This window comes from Artemia sp. Qi Xiang Cuo, chromosome 7, assembly GCF_049724085.1.
Source record: "Artemia sp. Qi Xiang Cuo chromosome 7, ASM4972408v1, whole genome shotgun sequence".
Taxonomy (NCBI): Eukaryota; Metazoa; Arthropoda; class Branchiopoda; order Anostraca; family Artemiidae; genus Artemia; species Artemia sp. Qi Xiang Cuo.
In genome coordinates this window covers 62,110,187-62,130,149 of record NC_142800.1, presented here as the reverse complement: position 1 = coordinate 62,130,149, position 19,963 = coordinate 62,110,187, and the positions used below count along the sequence as shown (strand labels likewise).

The 19,963-nt window shown below is 33.9% G+C and overlaps 2 protein-coding genes across 4 annotated transcripts in view; one reads left to right on the top strand and one right to left on the bottom strand.

The window, feature by feature from the left end:
• The first annotated feature begins 213 nt into the window (after positions 1-213).
• LOC148950542 (uncharacterized) lies at positions 214-15,758 on the top strand. 3 transcript variants are annotated; one of them, XM_089092469.1, is made up of 4 exons: positions 214-386; positions 11,699-11,830; positions 12,876-13,125; positions 15,574-15,758. In XM_089092469.1, the coding sequence occupies exons 1-4, from the start codon at positions 234-236 to the stop codon at positions 15,666-15,668; spliced, it is 630 nt and encodes a 209-aa protein (XP_088948595.1). In that variant the 5' UTR covers positions 214-233; the 3' UTR covers positions 15,669-15,758. The 3 variants fall into 3 exon arrangements, with proteins under 3 accessions (XP_088948595.1, XP_088948594.1, XP_088948596.1); XM_089092468.1 differs by lacking the exon at positions 214-386 and adding an exon at positions 1,670-1,837; XM_089092470.1 differs by lacking the exon at positions 214-386 and adding an exon at positions 8,712-8,879.
• Positions 15,759-17,507: 1,749 nt separating this feature from the next.
• Positions 17,508-19,963, bottom strand: part of LOC148950541 (uncharacterized) — a 76,583-nt gene continuing 74,127 nt past the window's right edge. Inside the window, exon 4 of the mRNA XM_089091896.1 lies at positions 17,508-18,013. Coding sequence (XP_088948022.1) covers positions 17,705-18,013 — 309 coding nt within the window. The 3' untranslated portion in view covers positions 17,508-17,704. The remainder of the gene's footprint in view (positions 18,014-19,963) is intronic.

Genomic DNA, 19,963 nt, shown 5'->3' with positions numbered 1-19,963 from the left:
GCGTTGGTTACGCTTGCATCTAAGAAAATTCCAGAAACTAAATGCTAAATGGTTCAACGCAACTTTTATTAGATGATTACCAATAAAAGTATATTACTCAGTTAAAGTACGAGTATTGCACCATAAAAAAATTGAATTTTTTTTATTGCCCCGCTTTATCTCCGGCCTTTCACTATAAAGCAGAAAAATAAATATCTTTAAGGCAGTCCTAATTAAAAAAGGTAGTGAATGCAATGAACAACTATTTAGTTTTATTGCTCGTGCTTCCATCCGTGCTTGGACATGGTTTTATGTTAATGCCACCACAACGGTCTTCAATGTGGAGAGTTGGTTTCGCTACTCCAGCACATTACAATGATATGGAACTTTTTTGTGGGGGATTCCATGTACGTTTAAAAGTTTGATTGACCTCACTGTCAAGCGAAAATTTATCCATTATTATTAATAAGTTTAGATTATAACTGATCATTTATTTATTAATTACGAACAAGTAATATCTAGATTTCCTTAAAATGTTTATGAAACATTGGATCTTTAGAAGAAAATTCTTTTTTTTTAGAAGAAAAATGTTGTATCAGCAAAAATGATGATATACCAATATTATTGAGGAATGTAATTCCTTTCAAAAAGGTTATAAGTCCTCTTAAAGGAAACGGCCTTCTGAAGACAACCTCTACTGGGAGCTCATTTCGTGTGTCACCGGAAGTTGAAGCACTTCTGAAGCGAAAAAGGCTGTTTCGCACCGTAATGATTGGTCGGTGGCGTATCTAGAATTTCTGGAAGGGAGAATGGGCTAGGAAACGGAGGACAATAAAAAAGGGGGAGGAAAAAGAAAGAATTGGTTAGGAAACGGGGTTGAATTATAAAAAAAAAAATCTAGATTTGAAAATCTACCATGTACGAAATGTGTCTTTGTGTCATTGATGTGACATTCTTTTTTTGGATACTGGATCAATTCAAATAATTTTGACTACAAATCGCAAGTAAGTCAACTACAACTGCACCATTTAAGAGATGCCCTCTCCTATACTCTTTCTGGATGTCCCACTGCTTGCATTTCAATTTCACAGGCCCTCGAGTGAGCATGAAGCAATATGAGACTTTGAATTCTCACAAAGACAGAACAAGCATGCTTAATTATCGGCCTAATGCAGAAAGTGTACAATTGTAGAAAATATAAATTTTGGCAATGCCTGACAGCGTCTAGTCTTGAAAAAGATAAACTAACCCTACTCAGACGACTAAACTCTGCAAAACTGGTAGAAGACGAATTAAAAGGACGTACTAAGAATGTCTTAATCCTGAGACCTTTTTACACGTTTAGAAAAATTTCACTTTAATTGCGTCTTTTTTTTTAATTTACGAGCCAAATACCAGGCTCATATGTTCCTTAAAACTAATTATCTCCTCAAGCACTTCAAGAGTACTCTCGATGCATTAGACTAAGCTGTTTTGTAATCTTCATAATGCCCGGCTTCTAAGAAAATTCCCAGAAACAGTAGAATGGTTTATCATGGATTTTAATTAACGCAAACAAATAAATACGTGGTTTAAAGGTAAATCTTGACTAGGATTTAATAAAATTATTTTTCAATAAGCCCTCTTTATCTCATTTCTTTCACTATAAAAAAGAAGAAAACAAAGATTACCAAAACAGTTATAACTAAGCGATACACGAAATATAATGAATACTTTTGCATTATTATTACTGGTAGCACCATCTGTACTCGGGCATGGTTATATGTTAATGCCACCCCATCGATCTTCAATGTGGAGGGCTGGTTTTACAACGCCAGCGAATTACAATGACATGGCTCAATTTTGCGGAGGATTCTATGTAAGTTTCAACATTATGAAATTATTTTCGTGTATACTATAAAGAATAAAGATGGGCGTGTATAAAATACTAAATAAGGAATCGCAATATCCTTTTGTAAACGATAAAATAATTTTATTGGCATTTTTAAAAGTGTCCAGTTAGTCTAGTACTTTATTTTATTTAAGTGTGCTATCACCGCGGTGGAACGTAACGGCACACCGTTAGGAGGAAAAATGTAGCGTCAACAATCAGACAGCAGCCATTTTTGCTCAGACTCTATAATCCGTGTCTTCTGTTGTTTAAAATTGTGTTGTAAATGACGCCAGAGGGTGGGAGACTCCAAACAATAATCTTTACAAACAGGCAGATATATATGCAAAATATTTTCAGGGGGTAAGGTAAATTTAGGGAAGGCTTACAAAATTGTCTAGATTTCGGAGGGGCCAGGGGCGAAGATACCTAAGGACAATTAAATTCAAGAATAGGCCAAATATAAAGCAATAACCTTTCTTTAATTAAGGACAGCAACGCTAACTTTTCTGTCGAAACAATCGTTAAAAATAAAACTGTTGGCATCATAGACTACAATGGTCAGTAATTTTGTTTCCTTTGCATGTCTTTACAACCTATTTGGTTCATTTGAGGATATTGAATCTAAATGAAAAAGAAAAAAAAAGTTCAGTTGTGCTTAGTTTGTTAGTTACTGATGAATTGGAATAAACGCCCATTATTTCTACTAGAACATTTATAGTGTTTTAAATGTAAGGGATGAAATATTACAAACTTGATCAAAGAGTTATTCGAAGTTTGCAATTAAATGTACAGAATACAGAGATTTTGCTGTTATACTTTTTCTGATGTTTCCTTAGTATTTTTTCTTAACGAATTAACCAACAAATTCGCGTGTGCAGCTCGTACTCTGATTGAAGCATATGTCTCTATTGTGATTTTTCTTAAAGAGCGTCAATTTGGTAGGTGCTGTAAAATACTGGTTTCAGACATTGGTGCCAATTCACCAATATAAAGAGGGAAGAAATTCTAAAACTGTGGCTTGACAAATCTATAAAAGGCAACCCCCCCCCCCCCTTTAAATTGACATCCTTGCTTCCAGATCCTTTTGAAGGTTGTCACAAGTTATAAACACATGGTCATTGGCCGCTCCTAATCTTATGGAGAAATTTCGTCTCGGGGGGATCTATATCAGCCCTAGGGAGTTACAGTCCATAGAGCTGATATAATTATATTAGTAAGATAATATATTTAAGCGCGTAAAAAAAGAAGAAAAAAAGTGAAATAAAGATATAATATAAACAAAGGAAAAGGATATATCTGAAATACTTGCATAAATAATTTTTGTAAATTAGAAGGTGTGATTTAAACAATACAAAAGCCCTCTTGAAGATTGTAGGAAAAAACGCCTGTTTACACGCAGTGGCGTAGCAAGGTCTTGTGACACCGGGGTGGAATTTCAACTTGTCACTCCCCCCAACAAACATTTAAACATTGTTGAGTCATATTTGTTTATGGTGTTTCGGTTTCAGCGGTAGTTTTTGTCCACGTTTTACTTTGAGTTTTATGCATCAGAAATAACAAATTAATATAACTATAATAGAAAAACAGTGAAATAGAAGAAAAGAAGGATGAACTTTTTTTTAAAATACATCGTCAGCCATTTTCAGAGCAAAAACAATCACAGTAAAAAACCGATTCTCAACTGGATCTGTAAATAATAATCTTCTCTTGGTATAAAAAAAAGCTTTATGGTCATTTTTTTTTTTTTTGCTTTACCGTTTCACATTTTACTTCACCTACTCCTTTTCTTTGGCTTTTATATCAGACTGTCATTGCGAAAAATGGGGATATTTCTGATTTGCCTTTTGTCGCGTGTGAAAAAATGATAAAATGACGTTTTTCAGTTGATATGTAAACATTTTAACGTAAATAACTTACATAAATTTAAGCAAAATACAACATTTTTATATTTATTAACATTATTATTACAATATCAAACAAGACCATTTTGATTCGTAGCTTACATTAAGTAAGGCTAAAATGGGCAGGGGCTTTTATTATAAACGTTTAAAGAGTTTAAAGAAGAAATACAAGAATATATATATATATATATATATATATATATATATATATATATATATATATATATATATATATATATATATATATATATATATATATATATATATATATATATATATATATATATATATATATATATATATATATATATATATATATATATATATATATATATATATATATATATATATATATATATATATATATATATATATATATATATATATATATATATATATATATATATATATATATATATATATATATATATATTATCTGCACGAATTTAACAAAATGTACTGTATTTAAAACCCATGTTTTCATTCAGAACCTCTTCTTTTTAACTTTGTTTTCTGCAAACTTAGAAATAGCCTCATCAAAATCTATATTTTTTGCTTCACTGTTTTCAATAGATAGCATGGCTAAGCTTGATAGTCGAGCATGGCTCATAGTAGATATGAAATAACATTTAATAAGCTTGAGTTTAGAAAAACTCCTCTTGCAAGAAGCAAAAGAGACACATAATGTCAGGTAAAACCTTAACGCTAAAGTTAGATTAGGAATAGAGTATGGAAGCTCATTTTCAACTATAAACTGCAGTAGTCTCAAAGAAGTCTACTTCAGAGCCACTTTTTCAGGAACGTTTGCCACTTGTAAAAACCTCCTCAGACATGGGATTTCATTTGGCATGTCTCCTTAAGATATTTCTTCGTCATTCTCAACTAAACACCCCACTAAGTTTAGCACTTCAGTTTCTGAACTCTTTAGCAAGCTCCTGGTCTCCAAGATAGCAAACAGAAGTGATATTCCTTCCATGCCTTGGCAACGCGGGTTGATTTCTTGTTGAAGCGTCTCAATGCACTCTAACATCGATATTTTTAATTCTTCTCTGAAAGTTAGAGGCTCGTCTGCAGCTTTTTCTCCGGGCATCAGTTTCTTTCTTTTAATATTTCTTCATTTGGCTAGGGAAATGCCCATCTCATCACCAATAGCTTTTGCAAATTCCATTGCCTTTTCCACAAGACCATCTCTATTATCATTCAAAAAGGCCTTTAAACTCCTCATTTTGATGAGGCACTTTTCGAAACTTATTTCAACAATTTGCAGGTTTTTTTTGGTGTTGTTGACTTCTTCAAGGTTACTATTCCATAAGCAGAAAAAAAAACACAAAAATAAGAAATCCCACATTGAATTCAACAAAGTTTGAGCTGCTCCTCTAGTGTCGAGAGTTTCTTAAGAGTCATAAATTTTTTCAATGATATCGACAATCTTCTTAAAGCATTTAAACGCTGGCTTAACAACTTTATAGTGAGCACTCAACCTGGATTCTACAATTCGTTTGACTGTAACTTCAACATTTGCAAAGAGGACATTCCGTCTGTGTTTTGAGCATGAGAAGAAAACATACAACCTTTCCAAAGTACCAAAAAACGTCAGACAGGAAGGAACTGTAGCAAGAGTGCACTCCACAAAGATTTAGTGAATGGTTGGCACAAGGTACAAACAATGCTTTAGGATTAAGCTCCCGAATCCTAGCTTGTACTCCTGAATGTACTCCAGCCATTGTTGGAGCGTTGTCGTAGCCCTGCCCTCGGCAAATTGCTGTATCCAGACCATCTTGTTCAGTTGCATTTAAAATATCTTGTGTAATTTCCCCGGCTCCTCAATGTGCACGTAACGGATTAACTTCACTCATTTGATCAATGTGCGAGGCATCAGGTGTGCTGTCAAACATTATACTAAAATATTTATATATATATATATATATATATATATATATATATATATATATATATATATATATATATATATATATATATATATATATATATAAATGTATATATATATATATGTATATATATATATATATATAAATGGTATCTTCAGACAAAATCGTCCAACAAATTTGAAAACTGCCAAGTAGCATTGCTGCTTTGCTACCCCACTTTTTGCACGGTGGGCCCTAATCAGTCATAAGCCCTTTTAGACCAATTTTTGTCACCCCTACAGGGCTGGCACCCGGGGCAGTACGCTTTTAAAATCTGTTTGAATTGAAGATATAAAACTACTCGATTCTGATTCACTCACAGGTCTTCAGGTTCAGTTCTTTAGCCTACCTCGGTGGAATGTAGTTTTAAACACTTTATGTATAACCATTACTTTCTTTGATATTAAATAATTTTTATCTCAACCAAGAATAATGCTGTCTTAAATTTTAACTCGATAAAACATAGAGCAAATGCAAAACCTTGGTATTGACCCCTTCCTACGCTACTATTTACACGCTTTTAAAATCTGTTTGAATTGAAGATATAAAACTACTCCACTCTGATTCACTCACAGCTCTTCAGGTTCAGTTCTTTAGCCTACCTCGGTGAAACGTAGTCTTAAATACTTTATGTACAACCATTACTTTCTTGGATGTTAAATAATTTTTCACGCAACCAAGAATAATGCTGTGTTAAATTTTAACTCGATGGAACATAGAGCAAATGCAAAACCTTGGTGTTGATTTGATTAAAACGTTAAATATCAATTGGCCCTTGCATGATATTAAAAATATAATGTTATATATAAAGTCTTAAAGGATATTCCAAGATCTTGGTCAAATTAATTCTTTTTTTCTAAAAAATCTGATATTCTTGAAATACAAAATAAACTTAGTTTCTGTTTTCCAATTACGGGTAAAATAATTTTTCGCTCAAACTCCTACAGGGCTTCTTACTTTCACTAAGGTCGTTATCTTAAATCTGTTTAGGCCTTATCAGTTCTTCCATTATCCGTATATAGGTCAATTAGATTTAAAGCAATTATCTCGGTTTAACTCAATAATCAAAGATTTATTATCTTGTGTGACAATATGCTTCTTACGTGGACAGATTCAAAGGAGACGCTTCACCTAATGACAGGAAGAAAAAGTTGCTATTATATTTAGTTTTATTCATAAAACACGTGAAATTTAATTCATATTACCCCAAATTTAACGAAAGGAGAAACAGAATACTTTAAACGTACGAAAAAGCAATTCCTAAAAAAATAGATGGTGCTAAGGTAGAGTAGATAAATGTTTTGATATTTGTAAATACTTAATAAATATGGTTCTCTTTAGGTGGAGTAGCTAAACTTTGAAACACCAAATCGTGATTCTTTATTGAAGATGATGAGCATTGGTATCTTTATTAATATATATATTACTATTCTGGGTCGAGTATTCCCCTAGAAAGTGGAATTGAACCAAATTTTTCGTGCAGCTTACTCTTTGAGATACGGTCAGTCAGTCGGGTACCTAAAACAATCTGTGGAAAATTTCTTTGGAAAATACCTAGCAACTCCTTCTCTTCCGTTTTTCGAAGTGCCCACACTTCACAACCATACATGACCACAGTCATTACTGTATCTTCCAATATTTTATTCTTTGTTTGTAGATTTATCTTCCTTTTCTTCCAGACTTTTTTCGACCATGAAAAAACACTCTGGGCCTTTGCTTTTCTACTTTTTACATTTTCACTGCACCTACTGTCTTTATTAATAATACTACTTAGGTAAGTGAAGCTGTCCACTTGATCGAAATCTCGTTACCCCATATCACCTCTTCAACTTCACTTATTCCTAGTCTTAGCGACTTAGTCTTCTTGACATTAATTTTCAAGCCAATTCTTGCACCCTCAGCTCCCAAAACCTCTAAAAGTTCATTTATTTTTCTAACATTTTCATCTAGGATGCTTAAATTATCAGCATAATCTAAGTCTAGGAAAATTTTACTTCCCCAATTGATTTCGTGTTCTCCTATTGCCTTTGCTGTGCTCCTCAGGACAAATTCCATCAAAATGGTACATTTAAATGAGGATGCAAACGGCATGGTCAAGTTTCACCCCAGGTAATTCAAAAAGTCTTATTCTAAAAGGCAACGATTTGCCATGAGACTGAAAAAAGAAAACAATCTTAGGTTTAGACTATAACAGATAGGCTTTATCGCGGCTATTAAGTAATACAGTTAGGTTTTCCTTTTCACCAGTGGCGTAATTTCGTCAAAATCCTGGGGGGAGGGAGGGCAAAGTTGGAACCAATTTTCCCATACCAAGTGAAAGTGACAGTGAGAACTGAAAAATGAGCCATATAGTACCACAAAGGTAAGGATATATACTAAAAAAAAACTGACCCGTTTTTTGGATGCTTGAATTATGCAGACTTATCTTAGTTTTGACAAGATTTCTGAAGAAACTAAATTTCAGTTGGGGGAAGGGGGGACTGGGATCTAGGGGGTCAAACCGAGGTCTGGGAAGGGCGATTGCTCCTCCCATTCACTTAATGTTGGCACAAGCTGCTCAGGGAATGACCACGATAAGCAACTGCAGGGCTGACTCTAAGAGAAAGGGTACAATTGGACAGGTTTTAATTATGGAGGAAGGGTAAAAGTGGACCCTATCCCAATTGCGAGGTCTTACACCAAATATTTTTTTTTTAGTTGCCCTTCAGACCGATCTTAGAGGAAGGCATCCACCAATACCTTTTGTATGGAGAAATATATTCCCATACATCTGAACAATACGGGGTTAATTGTATTTACTACATAGAATGGACATAAAAATACAGAATTATGATTTTTATAGCCATATGTGGAGTTCACCAGCATTTTTCTCACAAAAGGCAAACAGTTCACTCTTATCTTTGTTTGCGACAAGTGTCAAGTCAGATTATGAGTCTTAACTATGCAAAAACAATTTAATACTATTTTCACTATCAAGAAATGATAAAAAAGAATGCATAAATAAAGTACCAAAGAGTGAATTAATCAGTTATCCTGTGTCAAACAATGTTGAAAATACTTTATATTGCTGCCATTGTACCAGCAGTATTTGGCCACGGTTTCATGTTAGAGCCACCACAGAGGTCTTCAATGTGGAGGTACGGCTTTGACACTCCAGAGAACTATAACGATAGGGAGCTATTTTGTGGAGGATTTTGTGTAAGATTCCGTGCTATATTTTGTTACCTACGCTAAGGAACCGATTGCAAGAAGTAACTTAAAATTATAAGTGTAAAGGTTCATCTGCAATATTAAGCCGAAACCTTGTGTGGTATTTTTGGCTGAACTAAACTACATGCTTGTATGCTAAGTTAAAACTTCTATAAATCCAACTCTAAACTTAAAAATGAATAGAGCAAACAAAACTTACCGAATTTATACGAAATTGATTACATAAGACAATTATCTAACGAAGAAATACAGATTTTTGCCCTGCCTTTTGAATTTCCTTAACTGATATGTCATTTTTTTCCTTTGATAATCTTTCCCTACTTTTATGCATGAAGCTCTTTCTGATTAATTTATTATGGTTGCACGATTACTCACAAAAAAAATATATGTTTTAAATATACTTTAGTCTAGATCACACTTTTAATGTTCTGCTGGAGCAAGGCAAATGCATGGTTTTAGAAGTTCGAGCTTTTTTTCTTAATATCTTCCTACAAAATTTTCATCTAACCCTACTCATAATCAAAGATTTTATTAGAGAGTGAAAGCCAAATTTTTGTCAATTTTCCTTTAAATCATTTTGTACTGATGTTTTTGACTTCTCAGTTTTTGACGAATTAATTTGACCACTATTGACCAAAAAATCAGTTTTTGTCTACTCGCGTCTACAAGTAGATCAAATCGTACAAGGACCTACAATCATTGGATAAATATCCATTTTCAAAATTTCTTAGGAAATTGCTTAGTTTACTTAATTTGATTTCAATTTTATACCACACCAACAATAGGTACTTGAGCACTTAATGATGCTCAAAACCTGAAAAACAAAACAAGATCCAGTGTCTCCGTTTTATCCTGGCCCCCTCAGACAAAAAATTATTGTTTTCTTTTTTGCCTTTCCTTAAGAGAAATTAGAGTGTTGTCTCTCTTAACGTATTTAAGTATCAAGTATTATATTCCAGACGTACGCGTATTAAGGTAGTTACTTAGTTTTACGCATATGACTTGATTTCTCACTAAAATCAGGTCTTCCGTACCCGGAGCCGAGGCTTATGGAAACTAAAATCGGGGTAACAGTCTACTAATTTCGGAACCCGAAAAATCTAAGGCCGTGATCCAAGAATAAAATAAAATTCTAATTCAGATAACCTTGGAATCCAATAAACTGGATATTGGTTCTGATTTTATTTTTGGTAGGTGGGGGGGGGGGAGGGGTTCGAGGACTAAGGCGAAATATTTGCCTCCATATTCCTCGGTTAGGACAACCGCAGATACTTTGTAGCACACATAAATGTTTTATTCTTAGAGCTTTAGATTTCTGTCTCTTGGAGGGATAGAGGGGGGGGGATTTACCATCTAAATAAATATTTGTTCCTTTTATCTTCGATCTATGTTGGCTTATGTTTCCCAGCAAAACGATCCAACATCGTTGTTTGTTTTACAAGCAATGATCCAATAGGTATCCATCGTATCTACTATGTGTTATCTATATTGCTTTATTGATTTTTCTTAGCACTGAGAATAGAAATCAACACCTCAATTTTTGATAACTTCAAATTTCTTGGGTACAAAAATTAGCAAGCTGTTGCTCCGACTGTAAATTCATTGAGGTCTGACCCCAGCAACGATTTCAGTTTCGCCACCTGCCTTTGAGTCCACTAGTATTTGAAGTATATGTTTTTAACTCAAATATATTGCTTATTAAGTCTGTTCAGTAGGAATGACACGCTGGTAAGCAGGAATTGAAGTTGGACACGTGAGGAACAATAAAAAAAGTTGCTTCCATGGTATTTTTACTTTATATTGGTTGAATATTTTGATTTATTTTCTAGCATTTCCACCCTGTCAGCATTTACCACATCTTTTTCTCGCAACAAATATGCTTTACATTCTTCCTTTCACACATTTCGCTTTCCTAAACAAGAAACAAAACTAAAGAAAGATCTTTATATAAAAGACTGGACAAAACAAGTAATATCACTAGCCATTTCCTTTTAGTGAATGCTGGATAAAACTTAATTTTTTACAAAAATTACATAAGGTGTTTTTTTTTATCTCCAGAAAATAAGACCCCCTGAAATTGAAAGTAAACCTAGAGACAGAATTGTTAACATTTTTCGTATTCATTAAGATTTAGAAAAATATTTGCTGCGTGAACTATTTGCAGAACTGGGATGATTTACAAGATTGATGTGATATTTGCAGTAAAACTGAAAAGATTGGCGTTCAGTTCCGTACTATATTGCAATGAAATAACAGACGGGATTTTATAATAAATTGAAGCAACATGGTATTGCCTACGATATAACTGTATTTTTTTTCTTATTCATTTAAACTGAACTTTGTGCTTACCTATAAAACGGTTGCCACCTAGACTCATGAACGTGGTGAATTTGAAATATTGAGGCTCATTTATTACATTGATTATAAATAAATAAAAAAACAATAATGGTTATGTGACCTTTAATTTTCTTGAAAACTCATCAGAATTGTTCATTAGCATATCACTCAGCTTTCCTGGCTTGCGAATGTTCCTAACACGGTAATTGTTCCTCTACCACCCTTGCCTCCTCCTAAGACATGATATCCTTCTTTTTCGTTCTTTTTCTGAAACATAGTAACCGATTTAAATCTCTTAGGTGTTTCACGAACAAACTTGTTGCGGCCATTTTACGCAACTTTCATTCCCTGCAAACTTATAAAACCCCTACTATGATACTACCCAGAGTAAATCTGACCAATTCCGTATAAAATATGTTCCTGAAATCAAATTATCTACAAACATAACTAATTCCGTTACATCATTTCAGCATCAATGGGAAATAAACGGTGGTAAATGCGGTGAATGTGGTGACGCTTGGGACCTTCCTCAGCCCAGACCCAATGAGGAAGGTGGCACATATGGAACCGGTACTATTGGACAAAACTACACAATGAATGAGGTAAAGTTATTTATTACGTATGTTTTAAGCTTATATAAGCTTATAAAAGCTTAAAACATATATATATATATATATATATATATATATATATATATATATATATATATATATATATATATATATATATATATATATATATATAAGCTTATGTGAGCTTATGACAGGATTAGATTTATGATGGGTCAAGTCATAAAGGCAATGAAGTCCAAAAACCTAACTTTCGAATTACGAGCAGTTTAGAGGCTAAGCAATTCTACATGGACTTTCTCAATTATCTAAGATTTTTGTCATAAAACTAGGTTGAGTTCGATCCAGAAAATTAGATTTGGGCAATTGAGCAACTCAAAATAAGAGTTAAAACCCTGAAATGGCAAAACATATGTCGTACATTAAATGATAAACAACGTTTTTGTAGCAGCAAATCTAGCTGAGTAATATTAAAATATATTTAACACACTCTCTAAAGCCTACTCAGATATAAACCGAAAAGATAAGGAAATCTAGAACATTTTTCTACCAGACGATTGATCAGCAAGATTAAAAGGAGAAGCATGACACCAGCAACATAATTAGTTTGTTACTTTTCTTTGTTTTATGGACTTTTTCGTTCGGCAAGTGAGCCACCCACGTAGGCTGCCAAAGTAATGTGAATAAAATTGGCTTGCTAGCTGCCTGTTATAAGTTTATAGACTAGTGCCAACAGTTAGCCTACATTCCAAGGAGATTAATAGAAGTCTATAACAAAAGTTGTGAATTACCAATGTAAAAATATTCGTCGTCGTCAATTTGGTTCACTGTTGCTGTTCCATACAATCTGATCTTTTAAGAGGTAGTAACACGACAAGGACAAATAAAATTTGAATTAGGGTCATTCACAAAAACTTGATTGATCAGGGCAATTTGCTTACTTCTGCTTGAAAAAAATTTACCGTCAAAGTTTATTACATTACACGGATTAGACTGGAGGAATGAATCATGTAACTTTTCGCATAGGCAATATTTTCTTTGTTTCTGAAATGCAACTTAACGATAGTAATCATTACAGGTTATTACTATTCAAGTTAATCTTACTGCCAGTCACATGGGGTATTTTGAGTTCAGGATATGCGAACGTAATACAGTGGATGAGCTTACAACTCAAGAGTGTCTTGATAATCACTTATTGGAAATGGCCGATGGAACTGGAACTCAATACATGATCCCAACTTTTGATGCCATGACCCATTTCATTGATGTGAAATTACCTCAAAACTTAACATGCGAATACTGCACTCTCCAGTGGCATTATTATACAGGTAACAGCGTTTAAAGATATTTAATGTGCAGTGAATTTTGCAAAGTATCTTTTCTACGAACGATATGTCACAAAATCTAAGGAACGGTCTAAGGAGAGGTTCAGTGTCAACAATAAACTTGAAATTGATCTGATTTTCTACCAGATCAGTAATTTATTTAAATAGGCATAGTTTTTTTTATCTATGTTCAAAGAATAAAGATAACTGCAAATAAATTATAATTTTAATTTACTTACTTCTTCTGAAAAAAAGCAACGACAAAATATTCGTGTAGAGGTGCGGCAAGTTACAAATATATGATCTTTGTAGCTGAAAAGTAACGGTCCGTATGAGAACTGAACGAGAAGAGACCTGTAAACTATCGGAACATTGACTTAGATTCACACATATTCCGTAATATATTAAATTATCGTTTTATATTATATGCAACTTATGGATTATATGCAACTTAAATGATTATGTTTCACGATCCAAGCTTATTTCCTTAAATTACAAATTTTTAAAATCACAGAGGTTGAACTAAAAAACAGAACTAAGTATTAATTTTCCAAAATAAATAATTTCACTTTATGGACAAAACATGCGGGCAATTCTATTTCGTTATTTTCTGCGGAATCCGTTTCACGACTAACTACATCTTAAAACTATGGAGTTTAAAATAAATCACAAGCCATAAGCTTGTCAGTTATAGAACAGTTACGACTTCAACCTCGAGGAAAGCAAAACATGCGTCCCATTGATTTCTAGTTCTTTTATTACACGATTTATTAATCCTGAAAAAGAAAAATTTGACCGACAATAACTTTAAAATGGTAAAAAACAAACATGTACACCTTTAACTCCATGGATTGCAATACAAGCGTGACGTTAGGTTATAGTTCTTATATTTTATTTTCCGTGCGATTCAAAAGTATTGGTTACTAGTTTTAACTAAAATGCTGGTAGATTAGTTTGATTTCTGTGGTTTTAAGTTTTAATGTTGCTCCTTGCTTTCAGTTCGTAAAACTTGTTTTTATTTAATTTCTGATAGTTTTTCAAATTAGCCCGAGAAATCTCCCTCGTATTCCATGGAACCCCCCCCCCCCTCAAAAGAAAATCTGTATATTTCCAGATTATAAATACTATATGGAAACAATGAGCAAATTCGAAAAATTAAAGCCCTTCCCCCAGGACTTGTGGGGGATATGTCATACCAAAGGGCATAGTTATTAGACCACTCAACTATGCTGGAAAAAGAACTATATAAAAATTGCGATCGAATTGCTTGGGGTAAAAAAGCTTTTTTTTACCCCAAAACCTTTATGGTGACATAAAAGGGGCACTAAAACTTTTACTTTTGGTTTGAATGAGCGATCTCCCAACATTCTAGGACTCTAGGCTCGATACACTCATCTCTTGGGAAAAAAAGAAAGAAAAAAAAGAAACAACAACAAGAACAAATAAACACGTATTCGTCATCTTTCTTCTAGCAAAAAAATATGCCATTCCACATTTTTGTACATAGGAGCTTGAAATCTTTACAGTAGTTCTCTCTGATGTACTGAATCTGATGGTGCGATTTTCATTAAGGTCCCTCGCATTTTTGAGGGTGTTCTCTCCCTTTCTCAAAATCAGGCAAATTTTTTTCAGGCTCCGAGCTTTTGATAGGTAGCATTAAACTTAATGAATTCTATAGATTTAAATTAACCTAAAAATTAATTCTTTTGATGTACTAATTCTTATCAAAATTTCTTTTTTTTTTAGAGTTCCCGTTACTATAGGGTCAAGTCGCTCCCTACTTACAATTCGTTACTACGAACTCGCTGATCGATGTCTAGGTAGCCATAATCATTTTAATCCAATCACAATCTGCTTTCTCATTTAAAATTACTCCTGATTGTCTTCAAAGATGTTATATGTCTAGATAAAAATGTCTAGCTAACCACAAGTATGATCAAGGCCTTTGGTAATATAAAGCATTTGAGGCTGTTTTTAAGTAGATGTCAAAATTAGAAAAAAATACAGCTTAAGTCCAAATCCCCTCCCCCCCCCCCCCTATTACTGATTAATAAGTATTTTTACTCACTCAACAAGTTAACTGATTTTTATTTTCTATATTAAAGCTTCATAGACATAATGAAATAAAGATTCGAAAAAAGTTTCTTCAGTTCTTCTATTCCCGTTAATTTTCATCCTCCTTCTTGATTTAACAAACTAGACAATATGTTAGTTGACACTTTCGAAAATATTTATAAAAATTTTTTTTAAACATTTGACGGCTAGGAAGTTTAGGAAGACTAGATCAGCTTGGAGGACTAGGCGGCTTAACTTAATAATATTGAGGAATGGTTGTACCTAGCTCTTTTTCAAGCACCTCTAATTTTCTAACAACAATGATAACTTGTTTACATAGCCTTTAAATGCAAAATTGCGTTTCTGTCAAGTTGTAATGGCTAGCATTTCTTTCAGGAAATTCTTGGGGCGAGTGTGAAGATGGCACAACTGGCATGGGGTGTGGCCCCCAGGAAACTTTCCGCAATTGTGCAGACATTGGTATTTACTGACATCTAACATTGTGATTTAGATGAAATTGTGGCACTATTTTTGGCATATGCGTTTTTATATTTTGCGTAATAAAGATGTGTTTCTTTAAACATTTTTTTTTATTCAGTAAATAAACGATTTAAACACATAAAAAATAAAAAAAAAACAACAGTTGCATGTCAAGATGGTATGATACGATATTAGTTTGTGATAGTGACTTTCACGCAGATTTTTCCAGACCTTCCTGACATACTTCATGACAGCAGGCCGAATATCGATATTTTTGACATATATATTATTATGTTTGGATGTATTTTCTTAAATCATTTTTTTTCTTTTGTTTTGAGTTCAGTATTTCCTTGCCATGACACCGAAAACGCTGAAATATTTGTATTAAGATAACTTTACCAATTTTATGCTGATATTAAAAGTTACAAAATCTATTTACAGATTGACTAATAAATTGAACAAAAACGTTGCACGAAAGTAAATTCAGACGAAAAATGTGGAAAAAAAATATGATTTTGTTGGTCATAGTTGTGAAACTGTTCCTATTTGGTTGTCTAAATTTCGTCTTCACATTAGGTTCGTACCTCAAAACGTTGTGTGATAGCCCCCCCCCCCTCAGTTGCAAGCATAATCAAATATTAGGCCAAGAAACAATTACAGGCTATGAAATCAGCGACACCAATTGGAGGGGGCACAATACCCCTGCCATAGATGAACATAATCTTTTTTGGTAATTTCACTAAAAAACACGAAATTATCCCCTCCCCCTCAAAATGCATTTTGTATTCCTCTTCTTTTTTGTAAATTGGCACCCCTGTGGGGATCCCAGCCCGCAATAGGGTATGAGCTAAGGAATGACCCGGACTCAACTGAGAAAAAATATATTGAACTCTAGCACAAGTGAAAGCGTCTCCTTGTTGCGGCTTCAAAGGTAAAAGGGGAAAGAATCAACCGAAGATGAGTTTAAAAACGTAAGTCGTCTTATCAGGTTTTTTTGAAAACTACTGGCGGTTACGAAATACACACGCAACTTTTTGTTTTGCTATAAAGGAATTCACATTTTCAAATTTATTAATCTTTTTCCAAATCCACACCTTTTAAGTCCACAGCACACAACTCCCCAGCAGAAAAAAACTCTAGTAGCTACTACCCATGCCACAATTTATCACTCCTTAATTCCCAGTCACAAAACTTTATGCATGAACATTTCTCCACCAAAATTTCGTCTAGAAAAAATTCTCCCCCTTGAACAAATTCGAAGGGCTCCCTTGTTCTACTTTGTTAATTATTCAACAATGAGATTTATTATTTTCATTATTTTTTTAGGAAGCTTGAACGATAAAGATTATTCTCTGCTTTCCATGGCTCTATGCCGCAGTTCCCTTCTTTGTTTTTAAAAATGATAATCAAGAATAGAAATTGAGAAAATTAATTTACTGCAAAGCCCTTCATAAAGTGACATCATTATATGCATGATCTAATTTTCGACATACATTGGTTGAGATGTTTATTTCATTAAAAAAAAAAATGTATCGAGTAGTGTATTCATCTTGTCTGAAGATTAGTAATGGAATCACTAAAGACAACCTTAACTTTTATAAGCCTCCTTTCCTCCAAACGTCTCCCTCCGGGGGAGGGGTGAAAATATACACACACACTCACCATAGAAAAACTTCGACAGACTCCCATGTTCTAATCCTGTGTTAATTATCCGACATTGAGTTTTTTTTTATTTCATTTTTTTTTTAGGAAGCTTAAACTTTCAAGATTCTTCTCTGCTTTTCCATGACTTTAAACTGTGGTTCAGTTTTTGTTTTTAAAAATAGTAACCAAAATCAGACATTGAGAAAATTAGTTTATTGCAAAGCCCTTCATAGTGACATCAATATATGCATGATCTAATTTTCGACATAGATAGGTCAAATGAGCTTGAGAATTAAAATTAATATGGCACACAAAAAAAGGAATCAAGAACGAAATCGATGGGCAAAAACAAAAATCCAAGAGAGAAAAAGCCTTAATCACTGTGTATATACATAATTGGATTCTAGTCCTCCTTCATCCTCTTTGGGATGTTCTCATCTACTTCGTTTGATTCTGGTGGGGATATATTCGCTCTTCCATTTTGTCCAACAGGAATATTCAAAACCATACCATCTGCAACCGTTGCTTCGCCAATAGGTTCGGGTCTGAGTGTCCCTTCTTCGACAACTTCGTTTGAACTGGTAGCAACCATTTTATGATCGGATTCTTCACCTGTCGGTTCTGGTCTTTTATCTGTGAAATTCGACCTTTCATTCATGTCTTCAGCCCCAAGAGGACTTGCTCTTTCTCCTAATTCAGCTCTACCACTTTCCTGAAAAAGTTAATTGTCCCTGAGCAAAATATAAGAAGTACTATAATCCAATAAGTATAATAAGTACTAAAACAACCATACGGTCGTGTTATAGACAGACTAAGAAAAAAAAGAGGAAAAATCAGATCAGAATTATAAAGCTTGAGCGTGTTCGTAGCAAATTTAGTTCTTCGTAAAGATCATAGCATATTGTAGTATCGGTGTGTGTGTGTGTGGGGGGGGGCTGATGAATTCCTCATAGGACATAAACAGATTTGCTCTCATAATAAAGAGAGATTTTATGAGAGTAAATGGACTTACTCTTATAAAAACAACGTTTGATCTTCGTACCAGCGTCGGGCCAATTTGGATCTCAGATCAGGGTAGTAGCTTGCTAATTTCGACACCCAGAAAACTTAGGGGTATCTATAATGATTACACCAATTGCTAATTTGATTGCAGAGAAAATTATTAAAATAATTTAGACCACATGATTGTTCCACCGTGCAGGAAGGGTACCCACGGGACCCTTATTTGCTAAAACCTTTACACTAGAAAAACAGAAGGCAACAGTATGTATAGAAGATAATAGGAGATACATCTATATCTTTGTCCCGAGAAATTGATAAAGAAAAATAAATAAATAAAGCAGAGTGTCGTTTTAATAAAGGAGTGATTTCCCAAGTAAATTCAACAAAGAAAATAACAATTTTGGGAAAAGTTTTGGCCTTAATTCTAGGACATAAAATATTTCTAGGATTAAAATATACACGTTTCTCAAAATCATAATGGGGAGAGGGATGCGAGTACTATTAGGAAATACTGTTGAAATCTGAGTATAACTGTATTAGGTTTACAATTATAGAGAAATACAATCATGGGCGTAGGGAAGGAAGGGGGGCAGCTTGGCAGCTGCCCCCCTAGAACTTCAAATTTACACCAGATATTAACGAAAACTTGTCGTATGTTGGAATTTTTCTGTTGGATGTTCACTGTTAGATGGTTGAAAAAGCTGGAGATAAACAAAAATTTCCAAATTTTGTTTCCGATATCGATATTCAATATCGCCCAACTTTAACACTTAACTGGCAGGGAAAAGTTACACTAGCTGCAAAGTTGGGTCTGCAGGACCCCAGTTTTTTTAAAAATTCGATAGAATACTGTTTCAAATTTATCGATAATTTCGCTTACAAAATATTAAGATATATCAGTTAGAAATACTAAAACACGAAAATCATTCCACTATTCGCATTTGGGGCAGAGGAACTTGGCATATTCCATACATACATTTTTTTGGCACGAACTGCAGGTACAATTGGATTTTCTGTCCTTGCTTAGGGGGCAAATGATGCAACGATCTTTTTGGTAATTGAAACCTAAGGAACACACATGGGGGACATTCTCAGCTGAAAATCATGTATGGTTCTTGATCAAATTACGCAGATCTCGTGGGATCCTTTGGAGGGTTGCTCTGATGCTAAGTTACGGGTCGATGAGGGATCGTCCAAGCTCTATCAGCATTTTCCTTCAGGTCAAGTCTTGTCTTGGAGTGTTGAGTAGCTCAGAATGACATTGGCATTGACTCCACCAGTGTCCATGATCAAATGCCACACCTCCTTGGACCATCTTTTCGTGCGGTGGCTAATCGTGTAGATCTCGGTCGTTCTTTTTCGTCGTGTTTACGTCTGCCATTTTTAAGGCTCTGATCATTTCAATGAGATCTATGGACGTGAACTAGTTACCGGCTGTGACGATAGTGTTCCAGCTCTTCAAAGAGATCGACAAGGGTCATGTTCATGTTGGAACTAAAGCATTGTGGATTTCAACTATTGGTGTTTTCTTTCCAGTGAAGACAAAGACATTAGATAGATAAAATGTCTTCAATGACCTCTAGACATTAAATCTTGAATCAAAACTTGTTCGGTTATGAACAAATTTACTTCTTGAATTTGCACCGTCCTCTAAATGCAA

What these genes read in the sequence shown, in the direction of transcription:
- LOC148950542 (XM_089092469.1), top strand. Translation starts at nt 234, where the DNA reads ATGAACAACTATTTAGTTTTATTGCTCGTGCTTCCATCCGTGCTTGGA. An exon ending in AAAACTACACAATGAATGAG is followed by an intron (nt 11,831 to 12,875) that starts GTAAAGTTATTT and finishes TAATCATTACAG; the next exon opens with GTTATTACTATTCAAGTTAA. An exon ending in CCAGTGGCATTATTATACAG is followed by an intron (nt 13,126 to 15,573) that starts GTAACAGCGTTT and finishes CATTTCTTTCAG; the next exon opens with GAAATTCTTGGGGCGAGTGT.